Raw genomic sequence first — 17,429 nt, 5'->3', positions numbered from 1 at the left:
TCTAAATGGTTGTTTGAAGCATTTATCTCTGAGATATAGATAGTGATGCATATGACTGGTACAGTTCTTTTAGATTCATTTGAATGTCTTGCTCTTCATAAGAACCAGGCAGTTCTCTGAGTTACAAATATGCCTAAACAAGATGATCAAAATTCACTTACGGGTTCCTGAAGATGGGAACAAAATGAAATTCTATTCAGAACGTCCTTCTCTTATCATTCAAGAGGTGGATCTCCATGGTATAAGCATTGTATTTATAAGATTGACATAAGAATCTCCAGAACTTTAACATAGGGAGATAGAGACACCACTACACCTTCAATGTTAATATTAAAAGTTTGCTTTATAAAAGGTTTATCAACCCAAGAACTCACAAGAGAAAAGTTACAGGTACTGAAATGGATTGGCTAGTCAAGAAGGCAGATCTGGATGTGACTAAGAGTGTGTTTCCTCCCTTTCTCCCACACCTGCTTGCAGAACTTTCTGTGGCTCTCTCTCTGCTTCCTCTCCAAGAAGCCCTGGTGAGGTCTGAGGACCCCAACAACTGGGTGCTAGTGGACGGCAATCACCTACATGATCTTCATTCTTCTAGTCTGTTGAATATTGATAGACATTGTTGTCAAGACAAGCCCTGATGTGGTTTAATGATTTCCTGTCTCACAAGCTAGTTTTGGCCCTCATCCTGCCTGGCTCCTGAGTTAATCAAAGTGACAATCCAGGTGGGAAATTCTTTACAAATTTTGAAGGTTCTGTGTGGGTGGAGGGCAACATTACTTCTAATGAATAATTCACGGGTAATTAGTGCCCAAAAGAAAGTTTTTTCTCCTGTTGGTTATTAGCATCCATGTTAAATTCCCTGTGACTTGTAAATAGTTGAATGCTTTGATCCTACTGGAAATATTGGTCCCTTGTTTTCCATTTGAACTGTCCCCACCTTCAGTACAAGGAAGGTGGGGATGATGTATAGGGTAGCTGCTGAGGGATTCTCATTTTTCGAAGCTTGCCCTTATGACGGGTGTGATGGCGAGGATGACAGGAGTAGGCAGACATTGGAATGATAAGCTTCTAAACCAAGCCTCTACTCTCAATGGCACTAATCAGAATTTGTACTTACTTTTTGTGTCTTTCCCCCCTCCCCATTCCCTCACCTCCCCCACCGCTATAATTCTAAACTTTGTGAAGTCAGGGACCTTCTACATTGTTCATCATTATACACCCAATGCCTCCCCCATACACCATAAATTATTTGTTTAATAATTACATAAATTGGTCTTGAATACTGAAAATCTAATTTCATCACTTCAGTGATTAAGAATTCTTCACGGACTCCTCCAAGATGTGCAGATAAAATAAATCCAGAATCACAGCTTTTGCACTTAAAAAAAGTAAGTCATCTGGTTACTTTAGGTTATTTTCCTATGTAGTATCTCACTGTTTCCTCTGCCCTCTCTCTGAAAGGAGGGGATGTTTTAATCATAATAAATGACTTACATTTAATCACATGTCATATTTGTTCACCTCTTTCCTCATAACCAGCAAAAATCAGTGCAGGAATCACGAGTTCCAGAAAGCTTTTCCCAACTCCATCCCTGGTCGTGGTTGGAGGTTGGGGTACTTCATGTTATTGGATTACAGGTTTTCTGTTTCATTGTCTATCTCTATTTAAGTCATAAAACTCCCTCAAGTAAGAGGACTGTGATGGATAATTTTATATAGCCAGGCTATGGTGCCCAATGTTTGGTCAAACATCAGATTAGATGTCACTGTGAAGGTGTTTTTAGGTATGATTGGCATTTAAATCAGCAGACTTAGAGTAAAGCAAATTACCCTTCAAAACATGACTGGGCCTCCTCCAATAGTTAAGACCTTCAGTTCAGTCACTCAGTCGTGTCCGACTCCTTGCGACCCCATGGACTTCAGTATGCCAGGCTTCCCTGTCCATCACCAACTCCCGGAGCCTGCTCAAATTCATGTCCATCGTGTCAGTGATACCTTGAGACCTTAAGAGCATCTAGACAGAGGGTTCCCAAAGAGAATTCTCAAAAAGGAGGAATTCTCAAGACCATAACATAGAAACACTATGTCAGTTTCCAGCCTGTCCACCAGAACCCAGACTCAAGACTACAACATCAGCTCTTGTCTAAATTTCCAGTCCTCAGGCCTACCCTGAGGATTTCAGCCCTGCCAGCCCCCATCATGTGAGACAAGTCTTAAAAATCTCCCTCCTTTTCTCTCTGCTTCTCCTCTCTCTCTCCCCGCTCTCTCTATGTCTGTTTTTCTATACACATACACATCTTCTGTTGGTTCTGTTTCTCTGGAGAACCTTCACTATTCCGGAAGCTTTCTAGTTTAACTCTTGTTTTTAGAACACAGCACAATAAGTAAATGAAAAATTAAATCTAGCTTGAAATCCCCCTCCCTTAACAGAGGAGAACTTTGCAGTGCAGAGATGTCCATTTAGTCCTGTTGAGGCCAACTAAACAGGTCCCTAGCACATCCCTGAGCACCCCCTCCCCTGTCCCCTGGTAACTTGGTCATCTGACACATAATAAAAAAATAATGAGGAAAATACACATTTTATGAACCTACTTATTTTGTTGAATGCCAGGAAATGCATTACAGAGATTCCAACCAGCACCACGTGCCCTGTGAGTCAGAGTAGCTGAGTTGGAGCCTCATCGCCCCTCAGAAGGGGACATCAGGATCAGCCTCTCTTCTGGAATACTTAAAACTTCATGCCTTTCTCTCTACATCCCATCCCACCCCTTTTTGTTTGTGTTTTGATTTTTGAATGACTGATGAGTCACTGGAAATGACCTCTCCACACCAGCTGCTTTGGCCTGCCTATCACTCAGTATCTGTTCCAAACAAAACCTCAGCAATCTTCAGGGGAGTAAGTAAGCACATGATCAGAGTTCCAGGGGAGAGTTTATAGCCTCAGGCTATCTTCCAGGTATTTGCTGGACTCCTGAGTTTATGCTAGGAAAAGCCAGGTCATTCCCAGTAAGCAGGACAGAGAGTAGGTACCCATTATTTACTGAAAACCCCTGAGGATGAAATGCATATCAAAAGAGTTCTCACCCACAGGCTGTCTGTCACCAACTCCCTCTTCCTTGGTGTCCCGTCTCTGGGTATTATCCTCCTCCATCAGGATCTTCTGCTGAGTCTCCAAGGATAAACTAGGATCAATGCCAGCCTGTGCACAGCAAGAAAAGAAAGGTACCATGAGCAGGAAGCTGGAAGCTGAGGCAACCTCTGAAAACTGAAGGTCAGCAGAGCTAACATCTGGGGAACACTAACAGCTGTTGAAATTGAAAAGCAGATATCCTGCATCATCCTATATTCACTCTGCTGACTATCCTTCAGAATGACAAAACCTAAACACCATCACCACTAACCAACACCAACAGAAGCATACATATGGCTAGAATAATGACAGATTAAAAAAAAAAAAAAGGATGCTGGTGAACAAGTGATGTGCAATATTTAGACCAAGAGACACAGTCTTTCAGCATAGTTTCTACTTGCCACTTATTATTGCTTATTTTCTGTTTTTCATCCCATGCTTATTAGTTACCAGCCATCATCCTGTTAGTTACTTTGTCTTTATTATATCTTTTAATTTCCACAAAATCTTATATTATAGAAAAGGAAACCAATGCCCTTGTTTTTAAGAGCTCCCCACAGAGCTCCTGAGTTTATGACAGGGTTCCCACAGCTCTCATTATGTCCAGTTTTCTCTGCAGAACTCAGGGTTGCCTCAGTAGATGGTGTGGTCCCCCCATCATGTTAGAGCTCCCATTTGTTTTGCATAATATTTCTTGCTTGATTTTCACAATAACTGTAAGGTATGGAGTAAGAAGGGAAATTCAGTTTCAGACATGTTGAATTGGGGTATATCTGTAGATAATTCAAGTGAAGTGCAGGATAGAGATAATGGCCATAGCTGGAGATGTATATTTAGAGGATGCAGATCTTAAGAAGTTTTGCTTTTCCTTAAAATGGGAGAAAGAAAGCTAAGCTGGTTCATAGGCTGAGGGAAAATAGACAGGGAAATGGTAAAGATCTAGGAGGCAGGAGATTAAATGATGGAGCAGGTTCCTGGAGAAGAGAAGGGGGATTAGATCATCTTACAGTTGGAGGGTTGGCCTTGACAAAGAGATATATTCTTCATTTCAGGAGAATGGATAAAGGAAACATGATGAGGATAGAAACCCACATAATTCAAAAGCTGTGTGGCAGAAAGAGTTAAAAGGACAGGATTTTTAGATACGGAGGGCCTCACTCTTGTCAATGAAATACTATGCTAACTCTTCCACTGAAAGTCTACCAACTGGAATATTTTTGTAGGAGTTAAATGCTGAAATACAAACTTCCATAAGTTACATTAGAAAGATGCTTGAAAAACTTTTGGGCTACAAATAATACCAAGAAAGAAGACAAACCACAGAATGGGAGAAAATGTATACAAATCATGTATCTAACAAGTGACTTGTATCTAGAATAAAAAAAAAAAACAAACCTTAAAATTCAACATGGTCATAAGATCTGAATCGATATCTCTCCAAAGAAGATAAACACATGGCCAATAAACATATGAAAAGATGCTGAGCATTATTAATTATTAGGGAAAAGCGCATCAATCCCACAACTTGATACCACTTCACACCCATTGGGATGGCTATAATGAGAAAGACAGATACTAACACATGTTGGAAAGGATAAGGTGCCTGTGGGTATGTACAAAGCCACTTTGGAAAGCAGTCCCTCAGTTCTTCAAAAGGTTAAAAACAGAGCTGCAATAAGACCCAGCAATGCCACTCGTAAGCATATACCCCAAAGAAATGAAAACATGTTCACACATAACTTGAATACAAATGTTCCTATCATCACTGTTCAGAATAGCCAAAAGGTAGAAACAGCTCAGATGTCCTTCAAATATTTGTAGCATCACTGTTCATAATAGCCAAAAAGTAGAAACAACTCAGTTGTCCTTCAGCTAGTGAATGGATAAATACAACTGTGGTTTATCCGTACAAAGAAATATTATTTGGCCCTATAAAGGAATGATGGAGAAGGAAATGGCAATCCACTCCAGTATGCTTGCCTGGAAAATTCCATGGGCAGGGGAGCCTGGTGGGCTTCAGTCCATGGGGTCACAAAGAGTCAGACACGACTGAGCACACAGTACAATATAAAGGAATGAAGTACTGACACATGCTCCAACATGAATGAAACTTGTATACACTATACTAATTGAAAAAAGCCACTCGCCAAGTATCACATACTGTATGGTTCCATTTATAGGAAATGTCCAGAATATGCAAGGCTGTAGAGATGCAAAGTAGATTGGTGGTTGCCTAGAGCTGGTTGTGAGGAGTGAAGGAGGGTAAGGAGTGATTGCTAATGAGCAGGGGGTTCTTTTGGGGATTGATGAAAATGTTCTAAAATTAGATGTGGACAACTTTATGAAAGTATTTTTAAAAATACAGAATTCTACAACTTAAATGGATGAATTGTATGATTATGGGGATTATATCTCAGTAAGCTTTTTAAATAAAAAAGAAAACTTGAGATCTGAGGAGAAGATTATTGACAGAGGCAAGACTGAAGAACACTGCTGAAGACCAGATAATAATAACAGCGATTATCATAGGGATTCACATGCCAGGCACTGTGCTTGGTGATTTTCCTGCATCATTTCCTTTAATTTTCACCACAAACACATATATATCAGATCTTTCCCCCTCATTCTACAGGCTATACAATTAAAGCTCAGAAAACATGTGGAGGTCAACAGCAAGAGACGAGACAAAATGTAGCCCAGGTCTGTGTCAGTCTAGAGTCTGTTTCTTAACACCTGTGCCATGCTGTCTTCCCAAGTTTTGCTTTTCTATTTAGCTTCAACTTCATTTGTTGTTGTTGCTGAGTCGCTTCAGTCGTGTCTGACTCTGTGCGACCCCACAGACTGCAGCCTACTCCGTCCATGGGACTCTCCAGGCAAGAACACTGGAGTGGGTTGCCATTTCCTTCTCCAATGCATGAAAGTGGAAAGTGAAAGTGAAGTCGCTCAGTCGTGTCTGACTCTTAGCGATCCCATGGACTGCAGCCTACCAGGCTCTTCCATCCATGGGATTTTCCAGGCAAGAGTACTGGAGTGGGTTGCCATTGCCTTCTCCTTCAACTTCATAGGTTCAGCTAAATGTCAATGTCTTTAAGTGAAACTTTCCCCCCCCCTTCACTCCCACAATTTTGTGTCCACTGTCATCTCTACAACGTTAATAAAGAGATGCACTCTCCTTACCTCCTCCACACTCAGTAGTCCTAGAAGCACAGTCACTGGCCTCTCTGTATGGAGTGATTTCTCCAAGTTCAGAACACTGACTAAAAGTGTAGAGATAACACATCTGCCCTTTCTCTTCTGCTTGGAGAGGTTATGGTTGAGAAGAACAAATGCTAATCTTAACTCTTAGATAATGACCACACCTACCCCCTTTCAAGCTGGTTCCCTCAGGTTTTTCCTCACCAATGAACTGCAGATAGACCTAGCAACCAGTAAGGGTTCAAGAAGTTTTATCTTCCTTTTCCATTCTTTGCACAGTCCCTTTACATCCAAACCTCTAGTCTGGAATGGGATGACTATAAAAGAAGAGACAAAATATAAAGGAGACCGTATATATATATATATATATATATATATATATGGGAAACAGCAGAAGACATTTTACCATAAAATGTGTGTGTGTGTGTGTGTGTGTGTGTGTGTATGTGTGTGTAAAAGTCACTCAGTTGCATCTGACTCTTTGCTACCCTATGGACTGTAGCCCGCCAGGTTGCTCTGTCCATGGAGTTCTGCAGGCAAGAATGCTCAAGTGGGTTGCCATTTCCTTCCCCAATAAAATAAAATATCCCAATGTTTATGTGGGCTTACATTGTGGCAGACATTGTACTAGTCTTTCTCTTTTTCACTGAAATAACATTGGTTTATAACATTATGTAAGTTTCATGCGTACCACATTATATTCTGACTTCTGTGTACACTGCAGCATGCTCACTACCAAAAGTCTAGCTTTCATCTGTCATCATAGAGTTGACCCCCTTCCCCTCTGGTAACTATTACTCTGTTTTCTGTATCTACATATTTGCTCTAGATCCTTCACAGACATCGTTTAGGCCTCACACAAGCCACTGTGGGAGGTCCTCCTAATGGACAGATGAGGAAATAGCAGGTAGAAGAAAAGGAATCATTTCTCCAAGGTCACTCAGTCAGTGAGGGAAGCGACCAGAAACCTTCCAAGGGTCTGTGTGACTCTAGTGCAAGGTCTCTCCATCTCTCTATGACACCATCTTCCACATCCTTTCTGTTATCATCAAACCTCACTTCATGGAGGTTGTTCTAAAAACAGTATAGAGGAACATGATTCTAACACGAAAATATATTTACAAGCAGTCCTGCTTTATTAGACAGAGGACAAGATGGTTGGATGGCATCACTGACTCAATGGACATGAATTTGAGCAAGCTCCGGGAGTTGGTGATGGGCAGGGAAGCCTGGCATGCTGCAGTCCATGGGGTTGCAAACAGTCAGACACAGCTGAGCGACTGAACTGATATTGATGCTTTATCAATGTAAAAATGCTAGATTAAACATTTAAAAACACTAAGATTATGTACCATGACCAAGTGGGATTCATTTCTGGAATGCAAGAATAACTCAGTATTAGGAAATCTAGGGCTTCCCTGGTAGCTTAGAAAGTAAAACGTCTGTCTACAATGTGGGAGACCCAGGTTCGATCTCTGGGTTGGGAAGATCCCCTGGAGAAGGAAATGGCAACCCACTCCAGTATTCATGCCTGGAAAGTCCCATGGACTGAGGAGCTTGGTGGGCTACAGTCCATGGGGTAGCAAAGAGTCGGACATGACTGAGTGACTTCACTATTATTATGAACATGACATTATGAACATGTAAAAGTAATAATCACATGATTATTTTTAAGACAAAGAAGAAAAGTTTTCAAAAGATATTTCCTGATAAAAACACTCAAGAAAATAGGAAATGAAGTATATTTCCTAAAGCCACAATTGTGCTTAATGTGGTAATATTAGGGGAATTTCTAGTAAGATTAGAAATGAGTCAGGAGCATCCAGTGTATCTATTACTGTTGGACATAGTCCTGGAGAAATTAGCCAGTAGAATTTAACGAGAGAAAACAGTAAGAAGTACAGGAATTGGAAAAGTAAAACTATTTTCAGGTAATTTGGTAGTTTACCTAGAGAACCTGAGACATCAATGATAAGTTAACACAAACAATAAAATGAATGTTCTCTTTTTTTAAATGCTAAAGATAATGTCAATTTAAAAAAAATTTCAGAGATAATTTCAGAAATAATTTCAGAATAATTGTAGAAAAACTGCAAGACTAGCACAAAAACATTCTTTCTGGAACCATTTGGGGATAAGTTTTGAATGTGGTATCCTTCTCTCCTGAATCAGACATTCTCCAGATAACCACAACATAAGGATCAAAATCAGGACATTATCATTGACCTTTATGGACACTAAACTCATAGACTCCAAGTATAATCAATTGTCCCAATAATATTCTTTATAGGCTCTAATTAAGGATCATGTGTTGCATGTAATGGTCGTCTCTTTAGTATTTTCTTGGTCTGGAAGAGTGCAGCATGGGTGGCCTCTCACAGGCTAATTAATTCTCACTCCCACCCCTCTGCACCAGGGGTGATGGAAAAGACAGAAAAGTATCACAAACAAATGCCATCCTGCCAGACATATAAAATGAATAATTGCTTGAGTGGATAAATAGATGCCTTTTATTTTTACTACTATAAAAGTTTTAAAGCAGACTATAAAAATAAAAATATATTAAACCATTTACTCTTTGCTAAATTCTTCCAAGTTAGAATGCTCACAAGAAAAATCCTTCTTGTTTCCAAACTGTCTCAATCTCTCTTAAGTTAGACTGAGCACTACATCTCTGACATCAGCATATTCTCAGGTCTGTTTTTATCTTCAAGTAAATCACAGTTAGAAAGCCAGTTCCTAGACTGATTTTAAACAGGCATACAGAAAACATAACTATCCCTATTGTGTTAGATATGAATTCCAAGTTAAGAAAATATCTCATCTAACCACCTCAAAGTTCTGTTGAGAATTCTTGGAATTCTATTAGATTACCACTAATTCCATAGGGAGTTAGTTTGAATTTCTTTGTATGTAGAGCTTGCAACTACTTTTGTCTAGTTATATTTTTATGATAACCAAATCATTAGCTTTCATCCATTTTGACTGTTGACTATCAGAAGGTTTTTGAAAGCAGAACACATGTACAGGTAACTGCCATGTTATGCTTGCTTGATGAATCCTTGTCCTCATGTTGTCTGGGTAACTTAGATATATTATTGAATGTTTCTTATTCCTTCAGCTCAAATAGCTTTCTTTTTTTTTTTTTTTTTTAAAAAGCAAATTCTAGATTTCCTTGAGTACCTGAGATCCATGCTTCTTAAAGCTGACTTAATGCAAGTGTTTATGAATGCTGATTTTCTATTTTCTAGTCATCTCTTTCAGAGAAGGCAATGGCACCCCACTCCAGTACTCTTGCCTGGAAAATCCCATGGACGGAGGAGCCTGGTAGGCTGCAGTCCATGGGGTCGCTAAGAGTCAGATACGACTGAGTGACTTCACTTTCATGCATTGGAGAAGGAAATGGCAGCCCACTCCAGTGTTCTTGCCTGGAGAATCCCAGGGACGGGAGAGCCTGGTGGGCTGCTGTCTATGGGGTTGCACAGAGTCGGACACAACTGAAGCGACTTAGCAGCAGCAGCAGCAGTCATCTCTTTGGTGGCAGAATACCACCCTCCTTTTTTTTGCTACCTTTCTTTATGGGAGCCATTTTTCTCAGAATAGGTTGGAAAAAAAAAAGAGATGGTGATTATGGGAAGGGTCAGTTCCTCTTCTGAGCTGCCTGGAGGGAAGGTGACACCAGAGAGTTTTTTAAAAATACAAATTCCCTAACTCCATTCTAGACACTGTAATCGGAATCTGTGGAGGTGGATCCATTAATATGTATTTTTAAGTTTACCAAGAGATTTTTCCTTGACTGGCATTGAGAAGTTGTTTTCTACACATTGGTTTAGCAGAATGGTACCTATGAAATCCTAAAAATTGAGAAAATGATGCTGTCTATATCTCCTTCTTAGCAAGCCATGGCTAGCATTGCCATATGCATTTAAGGAAAGTCTATTTAATTTTGTTTAACTCAGCATTTCACCAGTTTATTTGCGAATAGAACATACTTCTTTTTCTTAACACAACTCATATTACTATAGCACGCTCAAAACACAGACTTTGTGAAATATTGGTATAGAGAATATGACTCACCCTGTTACCCCATCTTTATTAACAGTCAGCAACTCTTTGATGTTTGGCAACTCAGTAATAAATGTAACCACAGCTATTCATTAGGACTATTACACAAGGTTTCATAAAGCCTTCGTGCCCGGTGTTACTCTCTGGTTCTTCCTCTGCTTAATCCTAAACACGACGAAAAACCTGACAATAGTTATGATAACTAATGTACATTGATTGCCGAACTATGTTTTAGTCCAGGCACTTTGTAGGCATTATACCACTCAATCCACAGCCCTGTCAGTAGCTTGCATTATTATAACAGAGGTACAGTAGGATGCTGAGGAACAGAGAGATTAAGTGGCCAAACCTAAGAAAATACACAGTTAAAAAGTGGTGATGCATGTATTACAAACATTAAAGCTGACTCAGATTTAAAGCCTATTGCATTAACCACTCAGTATTTTGCTTGAGCTTTAGTCATTGGTCTTCCTCTACATGCTCCTTCTTTAACGGTCTCATTCAACCAAAGCTTGACCTTGGTGTAAGCTCTCTCCCTAAATTGCTCTCTCTTCCGAGCCACAGACCCGCTTTCCCAACTGCTTGTTAGACATTTCAGTGAGGAGCTATGGTTGGATTCTTCAATTCGACTTATTTCTAACAGAATCTCATCTTTCCCCTCCAAACTCATCCCTCCTTGTGTGTCTTCTCTTCCCATTCATGCATGTCTTCATGTGACTCACATGAACACCTACTATGTGTTTGTACTGTGCTCTGTTGAGGATACACATAAAAATGAACAGGACTCTGGTTCTTACTCCTAGTGTCTAGCACTCCATAACTTTAGTGAATGTATGTTCCATCATGTTCTTTCTCTTTCTCTGTTATGTCCTGTAATCTCCAGGGGCTAATATTTTATTCTCTAAATTATTTTAAAATTATATTCAGTTGAAGGGGAATTTGACTGTCCTGGACTGTCTTCCTATGACAGGTTGCTGGTACATCCGTAGGTGCTGTGGCAGCCTGTATTGTAAGGAGGGCAGCACCATCCCACATGTTCTTCTTGCAACTGATGTCAGAGGTCCTTATCATGAGGTGGGGTCTACATTTCCTCCCTTTGGATCTGTGTGGGTCTATAGCTTCAGTGGAAGTGATACTAAGTGATACTTTTCAAGGCTGAGTTCTAACAGGCAAAACAGCTTCAGCCTGGCTGTTTGGGGATGTTTATGCTAGGAACCCAGGCCCCAAGCCAGAAAGACTACCCAGAAGGTATTCCAGGTGACAGTTCTAACCAAGGACCCAGCTGACAGCTAGCACCAGCCTCCAAACTAGGGGGTAAGCAAACCTTCAGATGTTTCCTATTCCTGGCCTTCAGTCCACTCTAGCTTTTGATGAGTGTAGCAGAGACAAGCTGTCCCCTCTGAGCCTTACCTGAACTGCAGATTTGTGAACAACACAAATACTGTCATCGTTGTAAGCCACTGAGTTTTGAGGTGGCTTGTTAGGTAGCAAGAGATCACCAGAACCGATACCTATCTTTGTGTCAATCAGCTATTGCCTGACACCAGTTCCCTGGCACAAATCTCAATGCCTGGAAGGAGTTGTTGCCAGGGAGGCAGGCATCATGATTAAATGTCAATTATGTTCCATTCTTTTTAAATGTTAAATCCTTTTTAACACATAATAAAGTGTTTTACATGGAAAGTACATCAAATAAACATTTACTGAGTTGAATTGAAATATAGTGTGATAGTAAGAACACGCATTTTGCTGTCAGATGTACTAAATTTCAAATCATCACTTTAGATGCCACAGCTTTGGAGTAGAGAGTAAATTGCCTCCCTAATCTGTCACTTTCCCTTCTGAAACTGATGTGAGTTTTAAAATACTTCAGGCATGTGAAGCACCTAAGAGTGTGTGGTTCATGGTAGATCTCTTCCTCAATCCCTACCTCACTCTCAAATTTTTAAATAGGAGACATAAGGATAAAATGAGAAAAACTGAAACCTGATTATGAAGGATCCTGAATATATGGTTAAGGTCCAATTTTTAGACAATGGGGATTCATGGAAGATTATAGGGATGTGATATGCATAAGATAATTTATGAAGATTCAGTTCAGTTCAGTCGCTCAGTCATGTCCAACTCTTTGCGACCCCATGAATCACAGCATGCCAGGCCTCCCTGTCCATCACCAACTCCCGGAGTTTACCCAAACTCATGCCCATCGAGTCGGTGATGCCATCCAGCCATCTCATCCTCTGTCATCCCCTTCTCCTCCTGCCCCCAATCCCTCCCAGCATCAGGGTCTTTTCCAATGAGTCAACTCTTTGCATGAGGTGGCCAAAGTACTGGAGTTTCAGCTTCAGCATCAGTGCTTCCAATGAACACCCAGGACTGATCTCCTTTAGGATGGACTGGTTGGACCTCATTGCAGTCCAAGGGACTCTCAAGAGTCTTCTCCAACACCACAGTTCAAAAGCATCAATTCTTCAGCACTCAGCTTTCTTCACAGTCCAACTCTCGCATCCATACATGGCCACTGGAAAAACCATAGCCTTGACTAGATGGAAATTTGTTGGAAAAGTAATGTCTCTGCTTTTTAATATGCTATCTGGGTTGGTCATAACTTTCCTTCCAAGGAGTAAGCGTCTTTTAATTTCATGGCTGGATTAATAAAGCTTTAATGTGTAGAATGAGAGACCGGATAGAGAAAAATCAGTTAGGAAGTTAAAGTCAATGTCTAAGCGTGTTAGGGTCTAAATATTATCTAAAAAATGCCATCAGGGTGATATCAGGTCTGGATTGAATGGCAGAATGATATTACAAAAGAAGTTTCTGTAGACTTTGAGTTGGCATCTACAAAGATGTATAAAGGACTAGAGAAGTCCAAAATTAACTGCAATAATGTGACAGCATCTATTAAAAATTGTTCACATAGGGCATTCTATGATCCACCAATGTCACTCCCCAAAATCTGTCTTATAGAGAAGAGATAGCAAAAGTACTTAAAGTTATATGTGCCAAGATATTTACTGCAGCCTTGTTTGTGGTAGGACAACATTGAAAAACTGAAATCACCATCAGTCAGATAATGGTTAAGTAAACTATGGTATGTCTATGCAATGGAATCATATGAGAATGAGTAAATCTAAGGAAATGGACTACAGCTATGAAATTAAAAGATGCTTGCTCCTTGGAAGAAAAGCTATGACCAACTTAGACAGCATATCAAAAAGCAGAGACATTACTTTGCCAACAAAGGTCCGTCTAGTCAAAGCTATGGTTTTTCCAGTAGTCATATATGGATGTGAGAGTTGGACCATAAAGAAAGCTGAGCACCAAAGAATTGCAAGGAGATCCAACCAGTCCATCCTAAAGGCAATCAGTCCTGAATATTCATTGGAATATTCAGCTAAAGCTGAAAATCCAATACTTTGGCCACCTGATGCAAAGAGCTGAGTCATTTGAAAAGACCCTGATGCTGGGAAAGATTGAAGGTGGGAAGAGAAGGGGATGACAGAGGACAAGATGGTTGAATGGCATCACGGACTCAATGGACATGAGTTTGAGTAAACTCTGGGAATTGGTGGTGGACAGAGAGGCCTGGCATGCTGCAATCCATGGGGTCTCAAACAGTCAGACACAACTGAGTGACTGAACTGAACATTTTAAGTGAAAAGAGAAAATTATAAACCAATGTGCATAATGTCATCTTTTGTCAAAAGCACAAGAAAAGCCTTCAGAAAAAAAAAAGACTGAATTAAAGGCTATCTAGAAAGAATTTATGTAAATTTTTCCAGAGTTGCTGATCATTTATTACATTTTATTAATAAGATGCATGTCATAAGTAATAAATGTGAAAATTAAAAAAACATGAAAAGAAAAGAAAGACTAAAATCCATGTTGTTTTCCTCTAGGGACTGGGAATGGAAGGGCAATGGGTGGAGTGATCTTAAAATATTTGAATAATTTGCATAATTTTATGTTTTGTTTTGTTTTTCTTTAATAAAAGCATGAAAACATTTTAAGTTTGCAAATTTCATACCAATCCAAGCAAAGAGTACCATTAGCAGAAACAGTTTAAGATTTGGGGAAAAGATGATGATTCCATATAAATTAATGTGTATTTGGTATAAAGAGCTAAATGGTGGTGGGAGTTGTGGTAGCTGTTGACAGCAGTGGTCAAATAGTGCATGGGTAAGACTTCTAGGTCCTGGCTCTGGTAGGGCTCAGGTAAGGAATGTAGTCCATCTGGGCAGGGCTCACAGCTAAGACTTAGAGTCAGAGGCTAGACTCCTAAGTCAGTATCATGGAAAACACCACAGATCTCTGTTTCTGCCTCTCCCAGGATTGGAGGGAATAATTCTGCCCAACACAGCCTGTTCATGCTCTCTATGAGATGCCCTAATAATTAACCTTGGGCCTTCTAACCTAATATGAATGTTGGTAGGTAATACATCTTACTGGTGAATTAGTCTTTATGAAATTATCTATCCTCACCTTAAACTTAATTATGTTTTTATCCCAGGGTACATCTATAGCTACATTTATGCCTGTATTTCTATCAATATTTACAACATCTATATTATCTATGTATCTGGCTAGATGGATAGATAAATAAATATAGATATCTCTACCTGCATATTCTCATGTCTCATATGAAATAATCAACATTTATTCAAATTTATTTTTGAATGATACCAGGTATTAGATCCTATTAAATATAGGTGGGTGGTGGTTGTGGTTTAGTCGCCAAGTTGTGTCCAACTCTTGTGACTCCATAGACCGTAGCTCGCCAGGCTCCTCTGTCTATGGGATTTCCCAGGCAAGAATATTGGAGTGGGTTGCCATTTACTTCTCCAGGGGATCTTCTCGACCCAGGGATCAAACTCACCTCTCTTGCATGCAGGCAGATTGTTACCACTGAGCCACCAGGGAAGCCCAAATATAGAGTAAATATACTATAAAAATGGAGCATTACATGGGATATTACAGTGGTATGTTATAGAGGCGGGGTTTTATTACAGGATTACTGACTGCTTCTCCAGATGGACTTACAATGATGATTCTAAGAAAAGATCCCCTTTTGGTTTATCAACCCCAGAAATGTGCTTGCCACTTCTCCTGGGAATATCCCATTTTTCTTCATGCATTCAAAATGATTTGGGCCAAAAAAAAAATACTATGTATTTTATTAAGTGAATATTATTATAAAAGCCCAATAATGACTTTTTTTTAGCACATGAAATCCTCTTTTAAAATCTGTCTAATATTTAATAAACCTTCTGTTCAGTTCAGTTCAGTTGCTCAGTCATATCTGACTCTTTGCAACCCCATGGACCGCAACACTCCAGGCTTCCCTGTCTATCACCAACTCCCAGAATTTACCCGAATTCTTGTCCATTGAGTCCGTGATGCCATCCAACCATCTCATCCTCTGTCATCCCCTTCTCCTCCTGCCCTCAATCTTTCCCATCATCAGGGTCTTTTCAAATGAGTCAGCTTTTCGCATCAGGTGGCCAAAGGATTAGAGTTTCAGCTTCAACATCAGTCCTTCCAATGAACATCCAGGACTGATCTCCTTTAGGATGGACTGGTTGGATCTCCTTGCAGTCCAAGGGACTCTCAAGAGTCTTCTCCAACACCACAGTTCAAAAGCATCAATTCTTCGGTGCTCAGCTTTCTTTATAGTCCAATTCTCACATCTGTACATGACTACTGGAGAAACCATAGCCTTGACTAGATGGACCTTTGTTGGCAAAGTAATGTCTCTGCTTTTTAATATGCCGTCTAGGTTGGTCATAGCTTTCCTTCCAAGGAATAAGCGTCTTTTAATTGCATGGTTGCAATCACCACCTGCAGTGATTTTGGAGCCCCCAAAACTCAAGTTAGCCACTGTTTCCACTGTTTCCCCATCTATTTGCCGTGAAGTGATGGGGCTGGATGTCATGATCTTTGTTTTCTGAATGTTGAGCTTTAAGCCAACTTTTTCACTCTCCTCTTTCACTTTCATCAAGAGGCTCTTTAGCTCTTCTTCACTTTCTGCCATAAGGGTAGTGTCATCTGCATATCTGAGGTTATTGATATTTCTCCCGGCAATTTTGATTCCAGCTTGTGCTTCATTTAGCCCAGAGTTTCTCAGTAGGGTAATTGTTAAATAATGCATTAAATTTTTTTAAATGCATATGCGAAGTAATTTGAAGTCCCTACAAGATTTGTGAATCTACTGTCGATTGTTTCCTTTTATTTATTCTATCTTCTGTAGATTCTGAATATACAGATTAAAAAAAAAAACATGTCATGATGCCTTTCTATTCATTTCTTCTTTACAAATCTAAGAAGAAAGTCATAGAAACATAATTGTTACCTAAGATCCCATAGCACTTCATGCAGACAATGGTACACTCTTGGATGTATTGCTCCTATTTTCTATTTTTCTTATTCACGTTTAGAAACAAAATATTTATACATACCCCAAAGTTTTAAATTTTCCCTGCTTGTCTTCATGCAATGTATGTTGCCAAGCTATTCCAAAGGGAACATGGCAATTTCTTTTACGAATTACTTTGTGTTCCTGCTATTAATCTAATAGAGATATAGAAGTGGGAGAAAGAGAAAAAGCTGCTTTTCTGGCAATAAGGAACAATTCTGAGGCCATGGATGCCAGTTCCAAATTCCAAATTTCTTCATACGGTGTGGCTAAACAATTGAAGTTGAGAGTAGACTCTGAATCTATATCTCTTAGGAATTAGAATCATATCCAATCCCTTTTTCTTCTGACTAGTCTGCCAGTTAGTGATAAGAAGATGTAAAACAAATGAGATGAAAACAAGACAGAATTAAAAAAAAAAAACTATTGTGAGTTTAAGAACTTGTAAAATATTATGGGTAATCTTCTAGAAAGTAGTTAAATAAAAAAACAAATACAATTCTTAGAAATATAGGATATCAACTTTTTTTTAAACCAAAAAAAAGTGGAATATCCAGGAAGATAAGATAGGAGGGGTAAGTTTGATGCCTTCATGCCAAGAGGCAAAGTCGTTTCTTCTTTAGTCTGAGT

The 17,429-nt window shown here is 39.6% G+C and overlaps 1 protein-coding gene across 7 annotated transcripts in view; it reads right to left on the bottom strand.

Moving 5' to 3' along the window:
• Positions 1-17,429, bottom strand: part of PHLDB2 (pleckstrin homology like domain family B member 2) — a 241,179-nt gene that overhangs the window by 117,294 nt on the left and 106,456 nt on the right. For 6 of the 7 annotated variants that reach the window (XM_061390175.1, XM_061390250.1, XM_061390336.1 and 3 more), the window contains one exon: positions 3,082-3,196. In XM_061390175.1, coding sequence (XP_061246159.1) covers positions 3,082-3,196 — 115 coding nt within the window. Of the gene's footprint in view, positions 1-3,081; positions 3,197-17,429 lie in introns of those variants that run through there. The other variant, XM_061390595.1, reaches the window with a different exon arrangement.

Source organism: Bos javanicus, chromosome 1 (assembly GCF_032452875.1).
Source record: "Bos javanicus breed banteng chromosome 1, ARS-OSU_banteng_1.0, whole genome shotgun sequence".
NCBI classification, from domain to species: Eukaryota; Metazoa; Chordata; class Mammalia; order Artiodactyla; family Bovidae; genus Bos; species Bos javanicus.
This window is presented reverse-complemented; position numbering and strand designations above follow the sequence as displayed.